The 18,100-nt window shown below is 39.2% G+C and overlaps 1 protein-coding gene and 1 long non-coding RNA gene across 3 annotated transcripts in view; both read right to left on the bottom strand.

The window, feature by feature from the left end:
- LOC129858028 (uncharacterized) overlaps positions 1-18,100 on the bottom strand; it is a 133,849-nt gene that overhangs the window by 35,507 nt on the left and 80,242 nt on the right. The gene's annotated exons all lie outside the window — the stretch shown is intronic.
- On the bottom strand, positions 5,120-9,898 carry LOC129858026 (zinc finger protein ZIC 4-like). The gene is made up of 2 exons (XM_055926891.1): positions 8,718-9,898; positions 5,120-6,429 (listed from the first exon to the last, which is right to left on the bottom strand). The coding sequence occupies exons 1-2, from the start codon at positions 9,676-9,678 to the stop codon at positions 5,789-5,791; spliced, it is 1,602 nt and encodes a 533-aa protein (XP_055782866.1). The 5' UTR covers positions 9,679-9,898; the 3' UTR covers positions 5,120-5,788.

Raw genomic sequence — 18,100 nt, 5'->3', positions numbered from 1 at the left:
GGATCTCTAAAGCCTTTCTGCACCGAAGAATTGTGGCTATTAGGGAAAAGAAAATCTAATTTCAGGGTGTTCAGCTCTGGCCTTCCTATGTACACCATCACTGCGCTTGCATAACAGATCAAATTGAGTAATTGATTTCCCCAAGCAAACAGAGACATTTTCTTGGGCAATTATGTGCACAATGGAATTACTGTCTTCCCCAAAAATGTTTTCTGAGAGCAGATTTACCATCTTCAGAGGAAGAAATCATAGTCATGAGGTAATGGAGGATACATAACCTTCACAAGGATAATAGTTGAGGTTTGGATAGGATAATTTTGATGGAGGAGGAAATATCCAATAACCTTAGTAACCTGCAACACACGTCTCAGACAGACCCTAATCCCAGAATTAATATTGTCAGTATCCAACCAGACAAACATTCGATTTTGATTGATATTTGATTGCGTAGCCAACAAAGTTGAATTCTACTTCCAAATCATGTTGTTGATTTCTGGTCAAAATCTTGGATAAATGATCATTACTATGCACGTCGATACCGTTCTGAAAGTTCAATCATGTTGATACGTATGTTTAAATAATGCAGGAATAATATTAAGTTGACCAATTATTTTACCTGGTAGGATGTCTCCTCAATCGGACAACCTTAATAACATGAAGAAATACAAAAATACAGTGTTTAGTTACGACCGGTGCCCTCTGGGTAACATCGTTTCCTTATTATTTCACCAAAACCATATCAATGTTATCATGTTGCATCGATGCAACTTTTTGATTCAATTGATCAAATAAAGTTATCAACATACCTGGTTTTCGGATAAATTTAACCCAGATCTTAAACAATATGGTTTAAAGTTTTGGTTGACAATTAAATTCACGTTTGTTGAAAAACTCAATCAAACATCAATCAAACTCGACGTTGTTCTGGCGTCTTTGCCAAGTGGCTGCTGACTCATGAAGCAAGCATGACACACACCAGCTGTTGATAAAGTTAGTCAGTTGCACCACTGAATGCATTCAACCAAAATGTGTCTTCCGCATTTAACCCAGGGAACCAGATTTAACAGATCTTATGAGGTTCTGGAAGGAATAAGACGCGACTCTCGGTCCATTCTAATGCTCATATTATTTTTGGATTGCACCTCATCTCACGTTGGTTGAGAGCCTTCTACTCCTCTCCAATCTGAGGCTCTGACAATTTTATCATCTCACGTTGAATATTACAGTACTTCTTTTTTACAAGTTTTCTGAAAGAGGGCAACATAAAAAACATCATAGCATCCCCAATCAAATGTCTACTCTCTCGAAAAGCAAACCGTCTCAAGTTAAGCAATTCAAACTAGCCAGCTTATTAGTAAGGGGATCCTTGTGGTGAGATTGGTGGATGACTTCTCAGACAGATGGCTTGAGTCTCTGACATGCTCATTATTTATTTCCCTGGGCTGACAGGGAGGGCAAAAACCCAACTGCGGTCTAACTCAGTGGGGTTTGCAAAATACACCATCAAAACATCCTGCCTTGTCTAAAGAGACGTCCTCATGAATATCATGTATGACATACACGAATACAGCATACTTCAGTTTACATGAAAGCCCTAACACGCTTATCACCTTTTGCAGCATCCTGAAAAGTGCCACCTCGTGAGGAAATAGACTGTGTGTGCTGAGCTGGCGTTGTCGGCGATGGGTGCTGGAGTGAAAGCAAGCAAGGAAAGAATGGTTTAGATGGTGGAGAACTCGGCCAAATACATAATAGGCCACACAGCTTGTGCAGCCATGTCCATTGATATCAAGAGGCTGCAGGTGATGGGCCTCAATATCCTGTAACTAAGAACATAAAGCAGACAGTCAGTCGGTCTGAGCTGTTACCATGACATCGCTGTAGGCTATGACATCATCGTTACAGGAGCATTGTGGGAGGGAAGAAAATCAACAATGAACTTGTTTTAGTTTTACTTGGGAAAAAAATATGTGCCACCATATTAGTTCACTTTCATCAGAGAAACATTACTTTTAGATAAATCGATAAAGACATCCGCTGTGACAACAATGAAAACACTTCTGGTCTATCAAACTTTCAGAGTAACACAATCATATTGTAGTCCAGACTTGCACATCAGAGGTAGAGGATAGTATGCATGGGAGACAGAAAATGATTCAGAAAACAATCATATAGCATAGTTCTATCTTCCCAAAATCGTCAGACACTGTCCCGACTAACCACACTCGAACATATCAGCGTTGACGACTAATCTAAATCGTTGCTGCCCCCTTATACATAGAAGAGAGTGTTCCAAGAAACGGAACAGTGTGTGACGTAAAAGTACGGAATGGCAGACTTGCTTATCTTTTGAATATAAGAGAAGCGCATAGTGTGGTCCACCAAAATGGTCTCCTTTAATCATAAAACTGTCTGCACATGTCTGTCACTGCACATAACAGTAAAAGACATCCATACGTGCAAAAGCTAGATCGTTAGGTAGCATGATTAGATTGTGTTGTGAATGAAGCAGCAATGAGGTCATCGTTGTGAGTGTGATCACCATCAGGTGGTATGGCTACTGTACACTGAACCCTTTCCTCCAGTCAGACAAGTGGACATGGTCACTTATTGCGTGCATCGATTTCAGCCTGTCACAAATATGCGGCCTAGTTAGCTGTGCTGAATTCTGTGGTCACTGCTTTTCCAGCGCCTCTCCCTTTTAAGTAGACTGAAATGATTTGTGCCGGAGGCTCCATCTTTGACAGTGGGAATTGGGTATGTAAACTATGAATGAGTTATATTATAGTAATAACTATCTAGGGATGAAATGGGTAGTTTTAACAGTAATATACTACGGATCATTAGTGGCACTGTGTTCAGACACAGCAGACAGACAAGCGGTGTATGGGATGGACGGCAGTAGGACGTTGTGGCTGTACTAGTAGGATGTGTCTGTGTTACTGTAATATCTCTATGTGTAACTGTAATATCTGTACTAGGATATGTCTATGTTACTGTGATATCTTATAGGATATGTCTGTGTTACTGTAATATCTGTATTTAGATCTGTCTGTGTTACTGACATATCTTACAGGATTTGTCTGTGTTAATGTAATATCTGTACTAGGATCTGTTTGTGTTACTGTAACAATATCAGATGAATGGATGACTTATTAATACTGGAATAACATAAGCTGTTTATACAGGTAGCCAAATCTGATATTTTTCCACTAATTGGTATTTTGACCAATCAGATCAGCTCCTTTGCTAATAATTGGGCGAAAGATCAGAATTGGGCTGCCCATGCGTGTGTGCCTATGGCTACATTTAGACAGGCAGCCCAATTCTGATCTTTCGCCCAATTATTAGCAAAGGAGCTGATCTGATTGGTCAAAATACCAATACAAAAAGAGAACAAATTGGTATATTGTAACAACACTTGAAACAATTAATAGAACAATCTATATCAGGGATATCTAGGACTGGCTCGCTCTAAACATCAAGGAATGAATTGTTCACAATCTGATTTAAAACCAATGCAAGTACACTGTGATATGAGTCAGATTTAACATCTGAATGGCTACCTCCAAGACTGGAATTCAGCCAAAACTGCATAGCAAACTCCCCCAGAGAAACAATGGTGCAGATCTGTGCACTTACAACTGGGCATCAATTGCATACAGGGGTCAAAACCATAGGGCAGAAAGATAAAGTACATTAAACTTTGCTTTACAAGTCAACTGCATATAGTAAACAGTAATTGTTACCAACACCATGTATTTTCCCTGTACAGAAATAATGCTATTCTCCTGCAGTGCACTTTTGATTGAATTTCACCTAAGGTTCCAAAGGTCTTCTTAATAAACAGAGTCCGGGCGGGGCCATTAGTTTTGCTACACAAATCAAATAAATATAGATTATATTTCAAAACATGAGCAAACTGGTCTAATAATCTCACATTTCAAAGTTTGACACGGATAGCCGATATAAGATATTTACCAGACCCAACCCCAGAGAAACACCCACACTGTAAAGACATCAAACTATATTTAAGAGTGTCGAAAAAACGGATCCCATTTTGTTTTGAGGTCAAATGATTCGAAAATATGAGGAATTCATCGTAAAATGTAGTTAATCACAAAAAATGGATAACATTCACCTATAGGCCTACAACCTTGAAAATGTGTGTTGTGCTTTTGCATGGTGCAGAGCTTGATGGACATTTTAGGAAAACTATAGTGTGATAAATGGACTTGCAAAAGGGGCCAGGCAAACTTTACTGGAGGCAAAGCGATGACTGTAGCAAATTACCCACGTATTTGACGTCGGTTGCTGCTTATCAAATAAAACCTGTCAACTGTCAAGAGCTCAAGTATTTGGTTAGAATTTTGATTAATGCCTTCGTAAGTGTGCACTCCTAATAAGATTTTACAAATTAATTTACAGTATGGGCATGTGTATAACACATTGTGCAGCTCATGGTTGGCTATTTTAGTCGAACCAAGATTCTCAGAATTCAGCGTAGGCCTATACATAACGCAATGTATTTCATAAAACACCAATTCAATTCCAAGAAACCCGAAAGTGAATGCACAAATAAACAAAGGGCGTTGAGTCCGCGTCACTGTGGCACTAGCACATTTTCTTTGAGAATGCATTGGGTTTAATCACACACGGGCTGATCAAAGAGAATAGAGACACTTTAATGAAATATTGAATGCATAATTAATGTTACAGTATGTACAGTATAATTTTAATTAAACATTTTAATTCTTATCAGGGAGGCATTGGATATTGTTCTCAACTGATCCCGAAAAAAGTATTTTACACAAAAATGCATAAAATATCCATACAGAAACAAAGAATGCAAGTGTATTCTGAGGAGAAAGGGGGTGCAGGGGGAGAGGGGATCATACTATAGGCTTCTCCACTCATCCTTCTTGGAAGAAAGCAAAACATATTGGCCTAACGCACCGTCCTTTCATCTGATGTTTAACATTATATTTAACAAATGAGTGTAGTAGATCTTATAGTCAATATGTGTTTGAATTACATTACATTTGAATTAAAAATCATGGGAACGCATAAATTGGTCCACTTGTTATTTGGCCTCAAAATTGAACTTGACGAGAAATAATAGGTTTTAATTCAGATTTTATTTCCAAGTTCTGCCTTACATTAAACACGACATGAGTAATGCACTTTCTATGCATTCCCACAATACAATACAGTTACATTCCATGAATACCCTGTCCTTTACATATGCTGGTTTAGCCTTCCAAACAATAATACATGTATAGTTCCTTTTATAACACTTTTGCTACTATATTCACATATAGGCCATTTACACATAGACAATCCCGTTAAATCCATTTAGTTTCTTCATCCTAGAGCAAGCATCATTCAAATGATAGGCAGCATTTGTATTAATGATGTCCTATTCTAATTCTCCAACAGGAGGGGGGGGGGACACACGTCACTGTAGCCTACACATGTGTTAAAACAGGCACGTTTCTTACACGTGACACAACTCAAGGCCCACCACACATAGACGCACGTAGACTCTTGAGTTTGTGCGTCACGGAACAGTTAAAGCTTGCCGTCACGCATTCTGCAACGCTGTATATATATATATTAGCACGTTTTCAAAACTACAACACCTAATGACTTCAACATGGCACATGTCTTTATAGCCTACAACATCAACAAAATACAATCAATAATATATAATCCAAGAATAGCAGATGTCATAACAAAAATAGGCCCACGTTTTGTAGGCCAACGTCACTCAGGCGACATGACTGACTCAAATGGATGATATGTCGTTATTACACTGCTTTGGTGAGAAAGAGTCCACGCCACTGTGGCACGTATACCACCCATTGACAATACTTTTCTGAAAGGGTGAGGCAGTGTTAAATGTCCTGGAGCTCTGGGCGAAACTGTGGCCTGCTTGGTTGCATGGGTATTGGGTGGGCTCAGGTCTATAACCGCTCCTCTGGATCAACAATGGATCCAAGAGGCCATCTGACCTATGTGAGGAGTAGTCCAAACTGTTGTCGAATGTGTGATGGAAACGTGTCCTCAGACTTGACTCATTTCGAATCTCGGGGGATAGAGACTGTTGAGAGGAGGTGAGAGGTTGCGCGCGCGTCACGATGGTGGACGAGGCCGTTTCGCCTTGATCCGTTACTTCGGGTGACCTGGCCTCTGCAAGGTGCTCCCCGTCCCCTTCGCGCCCATCGCTGCGTTTCTCGCTGAAGTCCTTGCAGTGGAGCTTCATGTGCTTCCGGAGGGAACTTGGGTGGGTGTAACACTTCTCACACCCTCTGACCTTGCACATGTAGGGTTTATCACTGGAGTGCACGTGAGAATGCTTCTTTCTGTCGCTGCTGTTAGCAAACCTCCGATTGCAGCCCTCGAACTCACACTTAAAAGGTTTTTCACCTAAACGTGCAGAGAGAGAAATGACCGCTTGTTACGATATGGTGCCTAATGTGTTGTCAACCTCTGGGTTTGTAAACTCATCTAAACTTACATTATATTGTTATACATCTGCACATAAACAAGACAGTGACGATCGAAATAATCAACATTTTATGTTTATGAGCAAGTGGTGTGTAGGCTATAGGCCTAATTCCAAAACGTTCCTAAAATGTTAATATTTGAAGTCATGTCGATTTTAGTTTTGGGTGCATTTTTTCCTGTGCAATGCCAATGTGCAATAACCATTCACATGAATACCTACATTACAATTTTTCGTGTTTGAACACAATTGTGTTGTCTTACATAACCTTAGGTCTAATATTAACCTTAACCTAACCCATAACTTCGACTGTAGGCCTAAACCCCGAATAACGTGTAGAATTGCACAAACTGTAATGAACATTCAATGGAAACTGTGGGTTATATTATAAGACGAAAAACGCCCCCCCCCCCCCCCAAAAAAAATACATCTCAATTGTCACTCCTGTCGAAAGGTTAAACTGTCGAGATATGACGATGATAATCATGAAGATAATCAACATGTCAACAAGTGGAAAATATAATTCCCATAGAAGTTTACACTACCCGTGAAACTCTATTCATATCGTAAATGATTCATCCCAACAGTGAGGCCAAGGCCGCAGTAAATAGGCCCATCATCTATCTCCCCAAGTCCTATTAATGTACTAAAACTATGTTTGAACAATTCTGTCTTATATCCAGTTAAAAACGGCAGAAGATCACAAGTCATATTGCTACAGAGGAATGAGTGTGTATTCAAATTTCAAATTTCGATTAAGCCTATATGGCAAAATATGTTGAAACGAGCACGTGTTTTCTCATCTCAAAAAGTCCCACCAAACCATAATATATTTCTAATCAAATATTTTTAACTATTTCTAGACGAACATTTATTAGAAATGTTACTGTTTCCATACATGCATCTGCATGTACTATTCAATTAAATGGACACCATAATAATCATTCATTCGAAATACATTTTGGCACGTACATTTTAACATCAATGTTTGCTATAACGTGGCTTTTGGCATGTATAATATTTAAGGGTTCTTACCATAAAAGTTTGCCACTGATGATTTTTCTCATTGTGTTGATTTAGACAACTCTGGCCACCAACGACATAATTCTTAATTTATTTTAGTCCAAATTACATTTATCTTTAGGGAAGCATTTGACTCTTTTATAAAAAAATAAAAAAAGATCAACATAGACAGTGTTCAATTATCGACTAGCTAAATGTCAACTGCACTTTAACATTTAAATCCTGTTGATCTCTGTGAAACTTAGCAGAGAACAGACTACAAAGGCACTGTGTTGTCTATACCTCATAACCTACTTGGCATGTTGTGTTTTTCTACTACAGCGCTTCCAGCGTTGTTCCTGCGCCCGCGCAGAGAGGAGTCGTCCCTACTGGGCTGCAACTGAGCGAAGCGTAAAAGCTACGTCACAACTCTCCGGTGTCCCGGCATTTATTTATTTATTTAAGTGAATGAGTGGGAGAAGCACCCACACAACTGGGCCTGAAAACTACTAGTTTGTAGCTGTAGTACTACAGGTCTTCTGTCCCGCTATTAGCACTAGCTCATGCTTCTCTCCTGTACAAGTAACCCCCCCCCCCCCCCCCCCCCCACAACAATCACGACAGGCTGGCTATAAAGTCATCACAATATTACAGAAACTACACCCTTTTTGGGTGGGGCTGTTGTTCTAACAGCACCACCAAAAACATAAATAATGACATCCACAGACAAAAATCTAATAATCATCATCATCATCATCATAATAGGCTATGTACATTTTAATCATATAAAATCTAGCATGGCAGACAGTGACTTATACTGTCATTCAAAACAATCAAAAGTTTGTTCAAAGAATTGTTTTAGCTAGCTTTTTCTAATATTTTTGTGCACTATAAAATGCTACTATAGTGCCATTATACTTACGGAGATAAGCTTGAGTTTTATTACACAGTCTAACTCTCACAATCTAACTATTTATATAATAATATAATTTGATAAAATACAAACATTTCGAATATGGTTTAAATTAGGTTATCAACATTTTCTCAGAGGGTAAATTTAGTCCCCCAAAAATATACAAGGTTTTGGCAAGTTTAATCATTGGTTTTTATGTATTTTACTAACTTTTATGTTAGCTAATTACTATTAATAGTATTACTATTATTATTATTATTATTATTATTATTATTGACACTAATAGTTACATACCTGTGTGTGTCCTCTTGTGAATCTTGAGGTTCTCTGATCTTGCAAAAACTTTTTCACAGCCGTGGAAAGGGCAGGGAAATGGCTTTTCCCCTGTGTGGACTCTGACGTGATTCACCAACTTGTATTTCGCTTTGAAAGGCTTTCTGTCCCTCGGACAATTCTCCCAGTGACACACGTATTGAGAGTGCTCTGGTCCACCAACATGTTCCACTGTCACATGGGTGACAAGTTCATACATAGTCCCGAAAGTTCTGGCGCAGGGCTGCTTCCCAGCCCCCTCTTGGCTGTCACTCCACTTACACACCAGCTCGTGCTTCAGGTTCTGTTTGGAGCACCTCAGGAAAGCGTCACCCACTCCACGTTGAATTGCCATGTTCAGCGGTTTGTAGAGACCCAGGAACTGAGAGACAAGTTGTTGGCTGTTTCCCCTGGGGCCGCTGATGCTCTGGCCGTAAGGGTGCGTCCGGGTGAGGAGGTCCCCAGGTAGACCCAACATCACTTGTCCAGAGAGGTCTCGAGTCGCGTCGGAGGAGCCATGGGCCTGCTCGTGATAAGCGGTGAAAAAAGCGTGGCTTCTGCTATCTCTATAGCTAGGCAGGTCACGGTACCTTCCAATCCCGCCATGTTGGTTACTTCTTGATGCCAGTTGATCAGTGACGGGTGGCATGCCGGCTCCAGAACGATTGGCTCCAATGATGATGCCCCTAGGGCTGTGCTCTAACCGGTGGCTGGGGTATCCAGAGTCTGCAAAATGGGGAACCGAATGGTCAACATATGCACTGTACCTCGTCTCGGGATAGTCTCGCAAATTGTGCGAGGGGCAGAGCTTTAAGGAACTGCCAGTGGGGTGCCCTATGTGCTCCCCTGCCAAAGGTGGCAGCACCACGCTGGGTTCAGTATTGCTCTCCCCGGGGTTGACGCAAGAAAGAAGGCAGCCACTAAACCTCGACAGAGTTGTCATGTTTTGTTGTGAGTTTGCAAAATCAACCAATTCTGTGCTCAAGATTTACCTAGAAATATTGTTTCCATTTTCTTTGCTGTTTATCATCTGTATGTGAAATTCTTGGCCGTGAACTTCGCAGGAGCAAGAACCAGACTCAAGTTCGTTAAAGTTGGTGTGACTCCCATGCCGTTCACTTTGCCCTCTTGATTTGTGGCAATAACCGTGGTAGTAAAAATGCTTCGAAACAGGCCATGGTGCAATATAAAAGCACAGCAGGCAAATCTGCTTTAAAAAAAAGGCGCTTTGGGATTGGTTGGAATGTGGTATGATTGACAGGCGCTGGGTTTGTTTTAAAAGGGACACGCAGGCGTTCACTGCACGACTCCGTTTTCAAATATCTCATAGAAAATGCTTTGAAATGTGCCGCGGTATAGGCTACACTGCCAAATATTGGTGTCTCTTTGACTCTAGGCGCCACATTACAACCGCCTATTTGTAAATGTCTAACGTAAATGTCTTAAATGTCTTCAAATTCTGGACATTTTTGTGTGGAAGTCTAATAGACTACAAAATTACGATATTGAAATGCAATGTTAAAGTATCAAATGTCAGAACTTTTCATTTAATTCCATGTTTATTTTACTGGAAGGAATAGGTTAGAAAAATACATTCTAGGTTAAAGGTCCAATGCACCCGTTTTTATTTCAAAATCAAATAATTTCTGGGTAACCATTAAGTACCTTACTGTGTTTGTTTTAATTTCAAATGGTCAAATGTTTTACAAAAATAGCATCTTAGCATAGAGCAAATTCTAAAGCAAAAATTTAGCTAGGACTGTCTGGGAGTGGTCTTAGAGGGTAGGATAAAACTAGCTGTTATTGGCAGAGAGGTTTGGAACTCTCTTTGTTATTGGTCTATTAACGAATTTACCACCTGGTGATGTCACCAGACAGGCCCAAACTCCATCCCACCAAAACAGGCTGAAATTTCAGGCGGTCTTTTCAAACATCTCTTACACTAAAAAGGCATTATCATAATTTTCACAATTTCACAGTATTCTTCCAAACTCATAGTGTGGAAATATATATAAAACACAGAAGATCACGTTTTTGACTGCACTGTGCCTTTACGATTCCGTTTTTCAAAGTCCTGACCAAGTGGGGTAAGGCTGCAGACAAAAACAGAGGAGGGTAGCCCTATACCCTAAAAATACCAAAATCAATCACATATCAATACATTTGGCGTACAACAACAACTATATTTAACTAAACAAAATAATTAAGCAACTTTGAAACACGAGTACATGAATGGTGGGGTACAAGCTTATAGCCTCAAGGTAAAAGGGCAACAACACTATCAAAACAAACAGACAATATGCATACGGATTTTACTAACTATTTTGGAGAGAAAAAACGTCCAATGTATTTATTGATATTCGAATAGGCATACATTGATTTTCCAATGGCTTTCCATTAACCGCTCATTTTCTTCCATTCTTGCAAGTCTACTTCTCAATTTCGCTGACAACTCTTACAAGCCGATTGGATTTTCTCTCACGTCATGCTACAGCACCTGATTTAACGAGCATGTTTAGCAAAGTCATCCTTCTTCATATCTAGACACACAACTAAGTCAAACTGGGACTGCTGTCATAGCAATTCATATAGGCTATCCTAGCGCCTTAAGGGTATGCACTCTGTCATGTCTTATGCATGTAGGCTACCATCATGGGAACAATATGTGATGTACAATTATTTGTAGGTGTTCAAAACAAGTCCAATATGTCACTTGTTTTTTAAAAAAAAGAACAGTGAAGAATATGACTATTGTGAAAAGTATCTCTCCAAAGGCTGCAGCGATGCAACACAGGCCATGCAGCGAACGCTGCAACAACTCATCTGTCTGGCAAACACATTTCAAACAGTCATTTATCCTGCCAAAGGATTAGAGTTGTATTTAGTGGGTTTAAGTTGTAAATTATACAGGCCAATAAACCAATGTTCCCAAATTAATAGTCCATGCGTCTTCGTTTGTTTATAGTAGGCCTCTATTTTCTTTTAAGCCGTTTTGTGATTAGTTTTGATGCAGAGGTGCACATTGAATGTAGATTTAATTAGTCAACTATTATTTCTCAAGACTGTATTGTCCTCTAACTTTCAAAGTCCAGTTTGAACATTGTTGTTCTGACGTCACACTCAAGGGACTAGGCCCAGACAAAAGGAGTGAGAGGCCCACTTGACCTAAAGTGCCGTAACATAGACAAACACCATTGGTCAAACTCGGTAATTATTGTAATGCTTGCTCATGTTAGTCGGCCTTTAACCTGGCGCATTTCCCAACAAAAATGTAGAAAAACTTCACGTTTTAGTCACTAGCATAGTAATACGTAGCCTATGAAATAGTCTACAACGGGGTTTCGAGGTTTTAGGGTATGTCTTCGTTCCGAAATAAATTGTAAAAACAAAAAGTAGATAAACAAATCTGGTAAAAACTAACTTTTATGATCAATTACGCCCCATTGCCACCTGTCTCTGCATCACCTTTCGTTGAGGCCCACAATCTCTCAGATCCGCCGTCTATTTATTGAATATTGACATTGCATATCGCGTGACATCCTTATAATAATAGCTACATGCAACATACGCATAAACAACCAGACATCTTTACATTGTGTGCTTGAACATTTCACGTAAACTTATTAATCAAAATATGTAGCTAGCCTATTTAAAGCCAAAATAACATTGGTGGTGCTTGGTGGTTTATGTCTGGTGTTTTGTGAAGAAGAAGAGCATTTATGCATAAAAATAGAAGCAAAATGAGTAGACACTAAAATAAATAAATTAAACATTGCAGAGAAGTGATATAGGCTACTGTCAAAATGAAGTGAGTCATTCCAGCTTATGAAGTAGACATTTCTGCAGACTTGCTTCAAGCGGGATATTCTTGTTTCCCTAATACACTATACAAATACACAATCCACATGAATGCCTTTGTCATCAATAAACTGAAACATACTGCACAGTACAATATTTATTACTGTGATTAAATGTAGTACAGTGGTAGCCTACAGATCATGTGCACTTGTTATGGGGCAGTTGGAATGTTGATAGCAGTAGGATGTTAGTAGTTTTTCTTGAAAATGAATAGCTATATAGTACCCAGAAACGCAAAACTGTACAGTATGCATGTGTAATAGGTTTGACTGCTAACTCAAGACATACAGTTTACAGCTAAGTTGTGACTAATCAACACAAACAAGTAGTGTCACACTAATAATATTGATTGCATTCATTGTAGAATGATACAGGTCAGGCTAACAGGCCTACATGAAATGATACAGACGATCACAATCAAACGTCACAATTCACATTCAAAGAACACAGCCATTGAATAGCAGAACCTGATGTAAACAGTGGCTTATGAGGCCTGAGTTGTAGCCTATAGCCACAGCAGAATCAAAATGGACTCGGCTTCAAAGAACACAAAAATGCTGTAAATGGTTGTTCATCTAGAAGTAGATATTATGAGGACAATATTATGACAGTAGTTGAATATCAGTGCAATAACCTAATGGATTTTACCTAGACTTAGCTCTATTTAGCTTTGTCAATGTGTCTGCGATGATCGAATGCAGTTTAAAATGGCACCCATTGCCCATGTTAGAAAGGGCCCTCTGTTCAGTACACAGTAAATTGCATGGCATTCTTCATGACCTGTTATTACCTAGTCCTGTACGATAAAGTAACAGGAATCATACCCAAATAAGTGACAAACAACTATGCTCAGGCCCTTTGTTATACTGTGAAAGAGAGAAAAAATGCACAGGAGCCATCAGGGACTTCATGTATTTCATATGCACCCATTTAAAACCAGCCGAGGTTGAAAAGAAGCACATGAAAAAGAACCTAGCAATATCAGTTCATAGGTCATCATTTTTTGGTGATTTAGACCATTTTGACTCTCTGATGAATGGTAGAGTGTATCCGTGTATCCGCATGTGTGTGTAACCCTGTGTTTATCTGTGTTTATCTCTGTGTGTGTGTGTGTGTGTGTGTGTGTGTGTGTGTGTGTGTATCTGCGTGTGTATCCGTATGCATGTGTCTGTGTCTGTGTATGTCTGTGTGTGTGTGTGTATCTGTGTTTGTGCCTGTGTGAGTGTATTCATGTGTGTGTGTGTGTGTGTGTGTGTATGTGTGTGTGTGTGTGTGTGTGTGTGTGTGTGTGTGTGTGTGTGTGTGTGAATAATGTGATAATGGATGAGACTATTCACCGGCACTGCACTCTTGTCATGACTTTATGAAATTTAGATGAATTAAGAGGTTTGGGGTGAGGCCATTTGCAGACAGATGTTCCAATACATCGCAGCGAGGAGTCAATTAGTCATATTGATAAACCATATCAAAGATGTAATTAAAAAGCCAACAGAGAGTCAATGGTGCATATCTTAAACTTGCAGTAGACTCACTTGTTCCAGCCCATGAACTGACCACGAACACCAAAGCGTGTACAGTTACTTCTTGAACTATCATGTTTGAAACGTGCCTTTCCAATATTAACAGCTGAGTAGAACATGTCATTAGCAGTGGGCGGGTTACGGACCCTGAAAGAGGATGACTGATTAATACAAAAAAAGGTGTATCTTTGAGCAAAGGGTGCATCTATGTAACTTCAAAACTAGTCCCCAAAAAATTGCAGGAAACAATTGAAGCACTCCATCCCACATAATGGCTAGTGCAGGGAAAGATCCGTCAGATTTGTACTGTATTCCTCCTCCGTATCGTACATGACCTTTATGACCTTGGCTGCCTCTGAGTAGCAGAAGGGGTACTTGTGTCTCTAACATGGACAAACAGTGGTCAGGTGATATAATTTGTCCCAGATGGGACGGTAAACAACTTACACAAAGCATACAAAAGACACAAAGTTTCTAAGAGCTTCTCATTTCTTTCTAACCATAAACTACAGACAGAATCCCAAAATGGACCTTAGGTTAAGGTGTTATAAATATGAATATGAGTGCATGAACATGTATACCCATTTGTTATAGTCCCATGGGATATAGGCATTGTGTATTGTCCAATCTGTTCTAAGAAAAAGATGTAGGGATCAGTTCAACTTTGACAAGTGAAATATGACCCTCTCTCTTGGTTTTTCGCTCTGCTGATTTTAGAGGTGAAGATAAGCCTTTCCCAGAAGCTGAGCAAAAATCTATTCACAAAGTACATTTTAGACAATATTTTCCAATAACACCTTGTATCAAAACTTGCGACAGCTAATTATGTTTTCAAATTCATACCCACATGCATACCTAAAACAAGAGGTTGAAACATGAGTGCACCTAAAATCCTACAAATATAGCAATCCATTACAAAAAACACTACGTCAACACAACATATCAGTAGCCTATTCATTTACTAGTGTATTAAACACCATTTACCCATTTCATTCGAACTTCTTAATGTAGATATTAAAAGAGTAACTCAATTACTGTTGATCATGCGATAAATCATCTTTATCCTGTGATTCAATTCAGCAAGAGATTCAGTAGTTTTACAAATGTACACACGCACACATGTATGTATATATTCGATTACGATTGAATTTGTTAACATTGATGGTGAATGAAATACAATATTTTTGTTTGGTGACTATTGGGTTAACTGTTGAGCAGGAAAGTTTCCTCAATAAACTTGTCGTGGGCTACTGCACGCGCGGCTTCAGCTCAGGCACCGCTACACCTCTGAGAGAGGCCCAGCCATGCTAATAATGGACAGGCATTGCACAAAGACATCTACATTAACCTGGAACTTGAATAGTTTGTCAAATATTTAAAATGTGAGCTATCAAATCATTTGTTTACCATATCCAGTATAGTTTTCATTGATAATGTTGATAAGAAAAGTGCATTAGGCCTATCTCACAGTTTGTGTCGTAAACATCAATATAAATTGCATATGAGTCCAGGTAAATTTGATAATATAGGTATATTTTCTGCAGGAACTTTGAATCGCAAGACTAATGAATTGTTCATTCTCAAGGCAATGGTGTTATTATCAACTCAGAGAGCGATTTGTATAGCTAAGCAATAGCAATAGTCTTTATAATTATTAGACTACCAGAGGTGTTTCTGATAAGCTCTTGCGCATGCTCAGGAGAAAAATTATGAGCTTGCAACCATCTACCAAAAATGATTCCCTCGCTAAAACTACATGAATTACCTTGGCAAATATAACACTTAAGTAAGGCATAGCAAGCAATAAATAGGCATAAGTTATTTACAATTCAGATTGGGACATTCCACTGTCTGCGGTTGATTGTTGAAAAAGTATCGGTGTACAATCATGAAGAGATAGCATATCAGTTTGTACGCAAGCAATCAAACGAAAGCAAAATAACTCCATTCATGACAGTTTCTAAATTTAAAAAAAGGAGTGTTTGGCTGCACCATCAATGCAAACGAGGAGACGAGAATAAATTTAGTCAGCAAAAAAACAAGATGTTATACGTTCATCCAAATCAAAATGTTAGGCCTATACTGACAATACAGACCGACAGTGTTGAGAAACAATATATCGAGGGCAAAAGACACAGGCCTAGTTTTCAGTATCAGGACCTACTCAGTTATAATTGCAACAGAATCAACTTTAGGTATTCTTAAAAATTCTCCTCCTAATTTAATTTGTAGATAGACAAAAGTGGTAGGTTACCTTTGCAGTCTTATTCAACTATTCTCGAAATATTTTTGAATAACAAAACAATTCATTATATTGTATAATCTTGGTGACATCTGAGAGGCCTACGCTTTGATAATTCTAAAAGGAGCGTCGGAAGTGATTGTCATTTTTTTTATTTATATCGTGATAGTAAGTCCAGTATGTGAACTTCAGTTTGTTACATCAACATCGCAAAATTGGATAACTTAACTTTGTTTTTCTTGTTTATGTTACAACCAGATAGGTCATGGAAGGTGTTGTTGGACACTCAACTAGGCTATAGCATTTCCTAATAAGTAAATGTAAATAAATAAACTAACGTTTGATGTGGTGCTGTGGAAAGGTGTAGATAATGCTCGCATCTGAATCAATGCACTCGTCTGAAATTCAAGAACATTCGAGTGTAGGCGTACCTGTAGGTGTTTTTTTTTTTGCATCACATTCTGTGTTTGGCTCTCATCGGCGAGCAACAGTTGCTTTTGATTATTTGGTGAAGACAGTAACCTGTAACAACACACGAGGCCTTAGGAGGCCAAAGGTCGGTGAACCTCTCTTGCCATAGTCTAAACTCCAAGACTCCTGATACTGCAGAAAAGTTGGTTGCTAATAGAATTGAATTGTGTGTTCCGTTGCAGAGACAAGTGTGCACGTGCTTCTCATCGTTAATCATTTTATAGTAACACCCTCACTGTGAACATACCACATATAATAACCTTACAGAGTCCTTTCGTTTCAACAAGTCAATAAAATATCGAAGAGGAAAAGTTAAGAAAACTTAACTGCCTGTCACTTGTGAAAGTTCAGAAAGGTCTCCATAAATCTCATGTTCTAAAGCTTCAAGGCTATTCACAGTTAACTCATGTGCTCCCTCTCTCACACAGTGTGTGTGTGTGTGTGTGTGTGTGTGTGTGTGTGTGTGTGTGTGTGTGTGTGTGTGTGTGTGTGTGTGTGTGTGTGTGTGTGTGTGTGTGTGTGTGTGTGTGTGTGTGTGTGTGTGTGTGTGAGAGAGAGAGAGAAGAGAGTGATAAGAGAGTAAAAGAGGGTTTGTGTGTGAGTGTATGTATGTGTGTGTGTGGGGGGGGGGGGTGTATGTATGTGTGTATGTAAGAGAGAGAGAGAGAGAGAGAGTGGGGAGGGATGGAGGGAGGGATGGAGGGAGCGCACGATAGAGAGGGAATCATGCCATTTTCCGTTAAAAAAAATTGTTGTTGAGTTTAGGAAAGCAGCTGAGATCTATCTGCTCTAGAAGAAGCACACACGTTTAACTTTGATGAAACAACATGACTGATAGGAGTAAATGAAGAACATGTATCTTTAAAAAGTTACCACAAGAAACAACAAAAGTTCTGAATATCATAAACAAGTGTCCCGAGCTGACTTTCAACGAAAGCACAGATTCATACACCCCCACAGCATCCGTACAATTACTCCACGGTTGCTTTCCTTCAAAAGAAAAGTAACCTTAACAATTTAAATATTACATAAATAAGAAAACTCACCTTACAATTTAAAATACTTTTTCTCGAAGAGGAATATGTTGTGGGAATGATTGCGGGGTGGAGGGCGAAAGCAGACTGAAGGACTGATTTTAAGATTTTTCTCTTTTTCTTTTTTCAGATGTCTAAAATAAAGAATGTGAGCTCCTTCCTGGGACAGATTGAGGGGAAAGGGATGTGAAAGGATCGGAGTTATAAAGCGCCGCTTGAAGCACTCAACGCGTCTCTGAA

This window comes from Salvelinus fontinalis, chromosome 6 (genome assembly GCF_029448725.1).
Source record: "Salvelinus fontinalis isolate EN_2023a chromosome 6, ASM2944872v1, whole genome shotgun sequence".
Taxonomy (NCBI): Eukaryota; Metazoa; Chordata; class Actinopteri; order Salmoniformes; family Salmonidae; genus Salvelinus; species Salvelinus fontinalis.
This window is presented reverse-complemented; position numbering and strand designations above follow the sequence as displayed.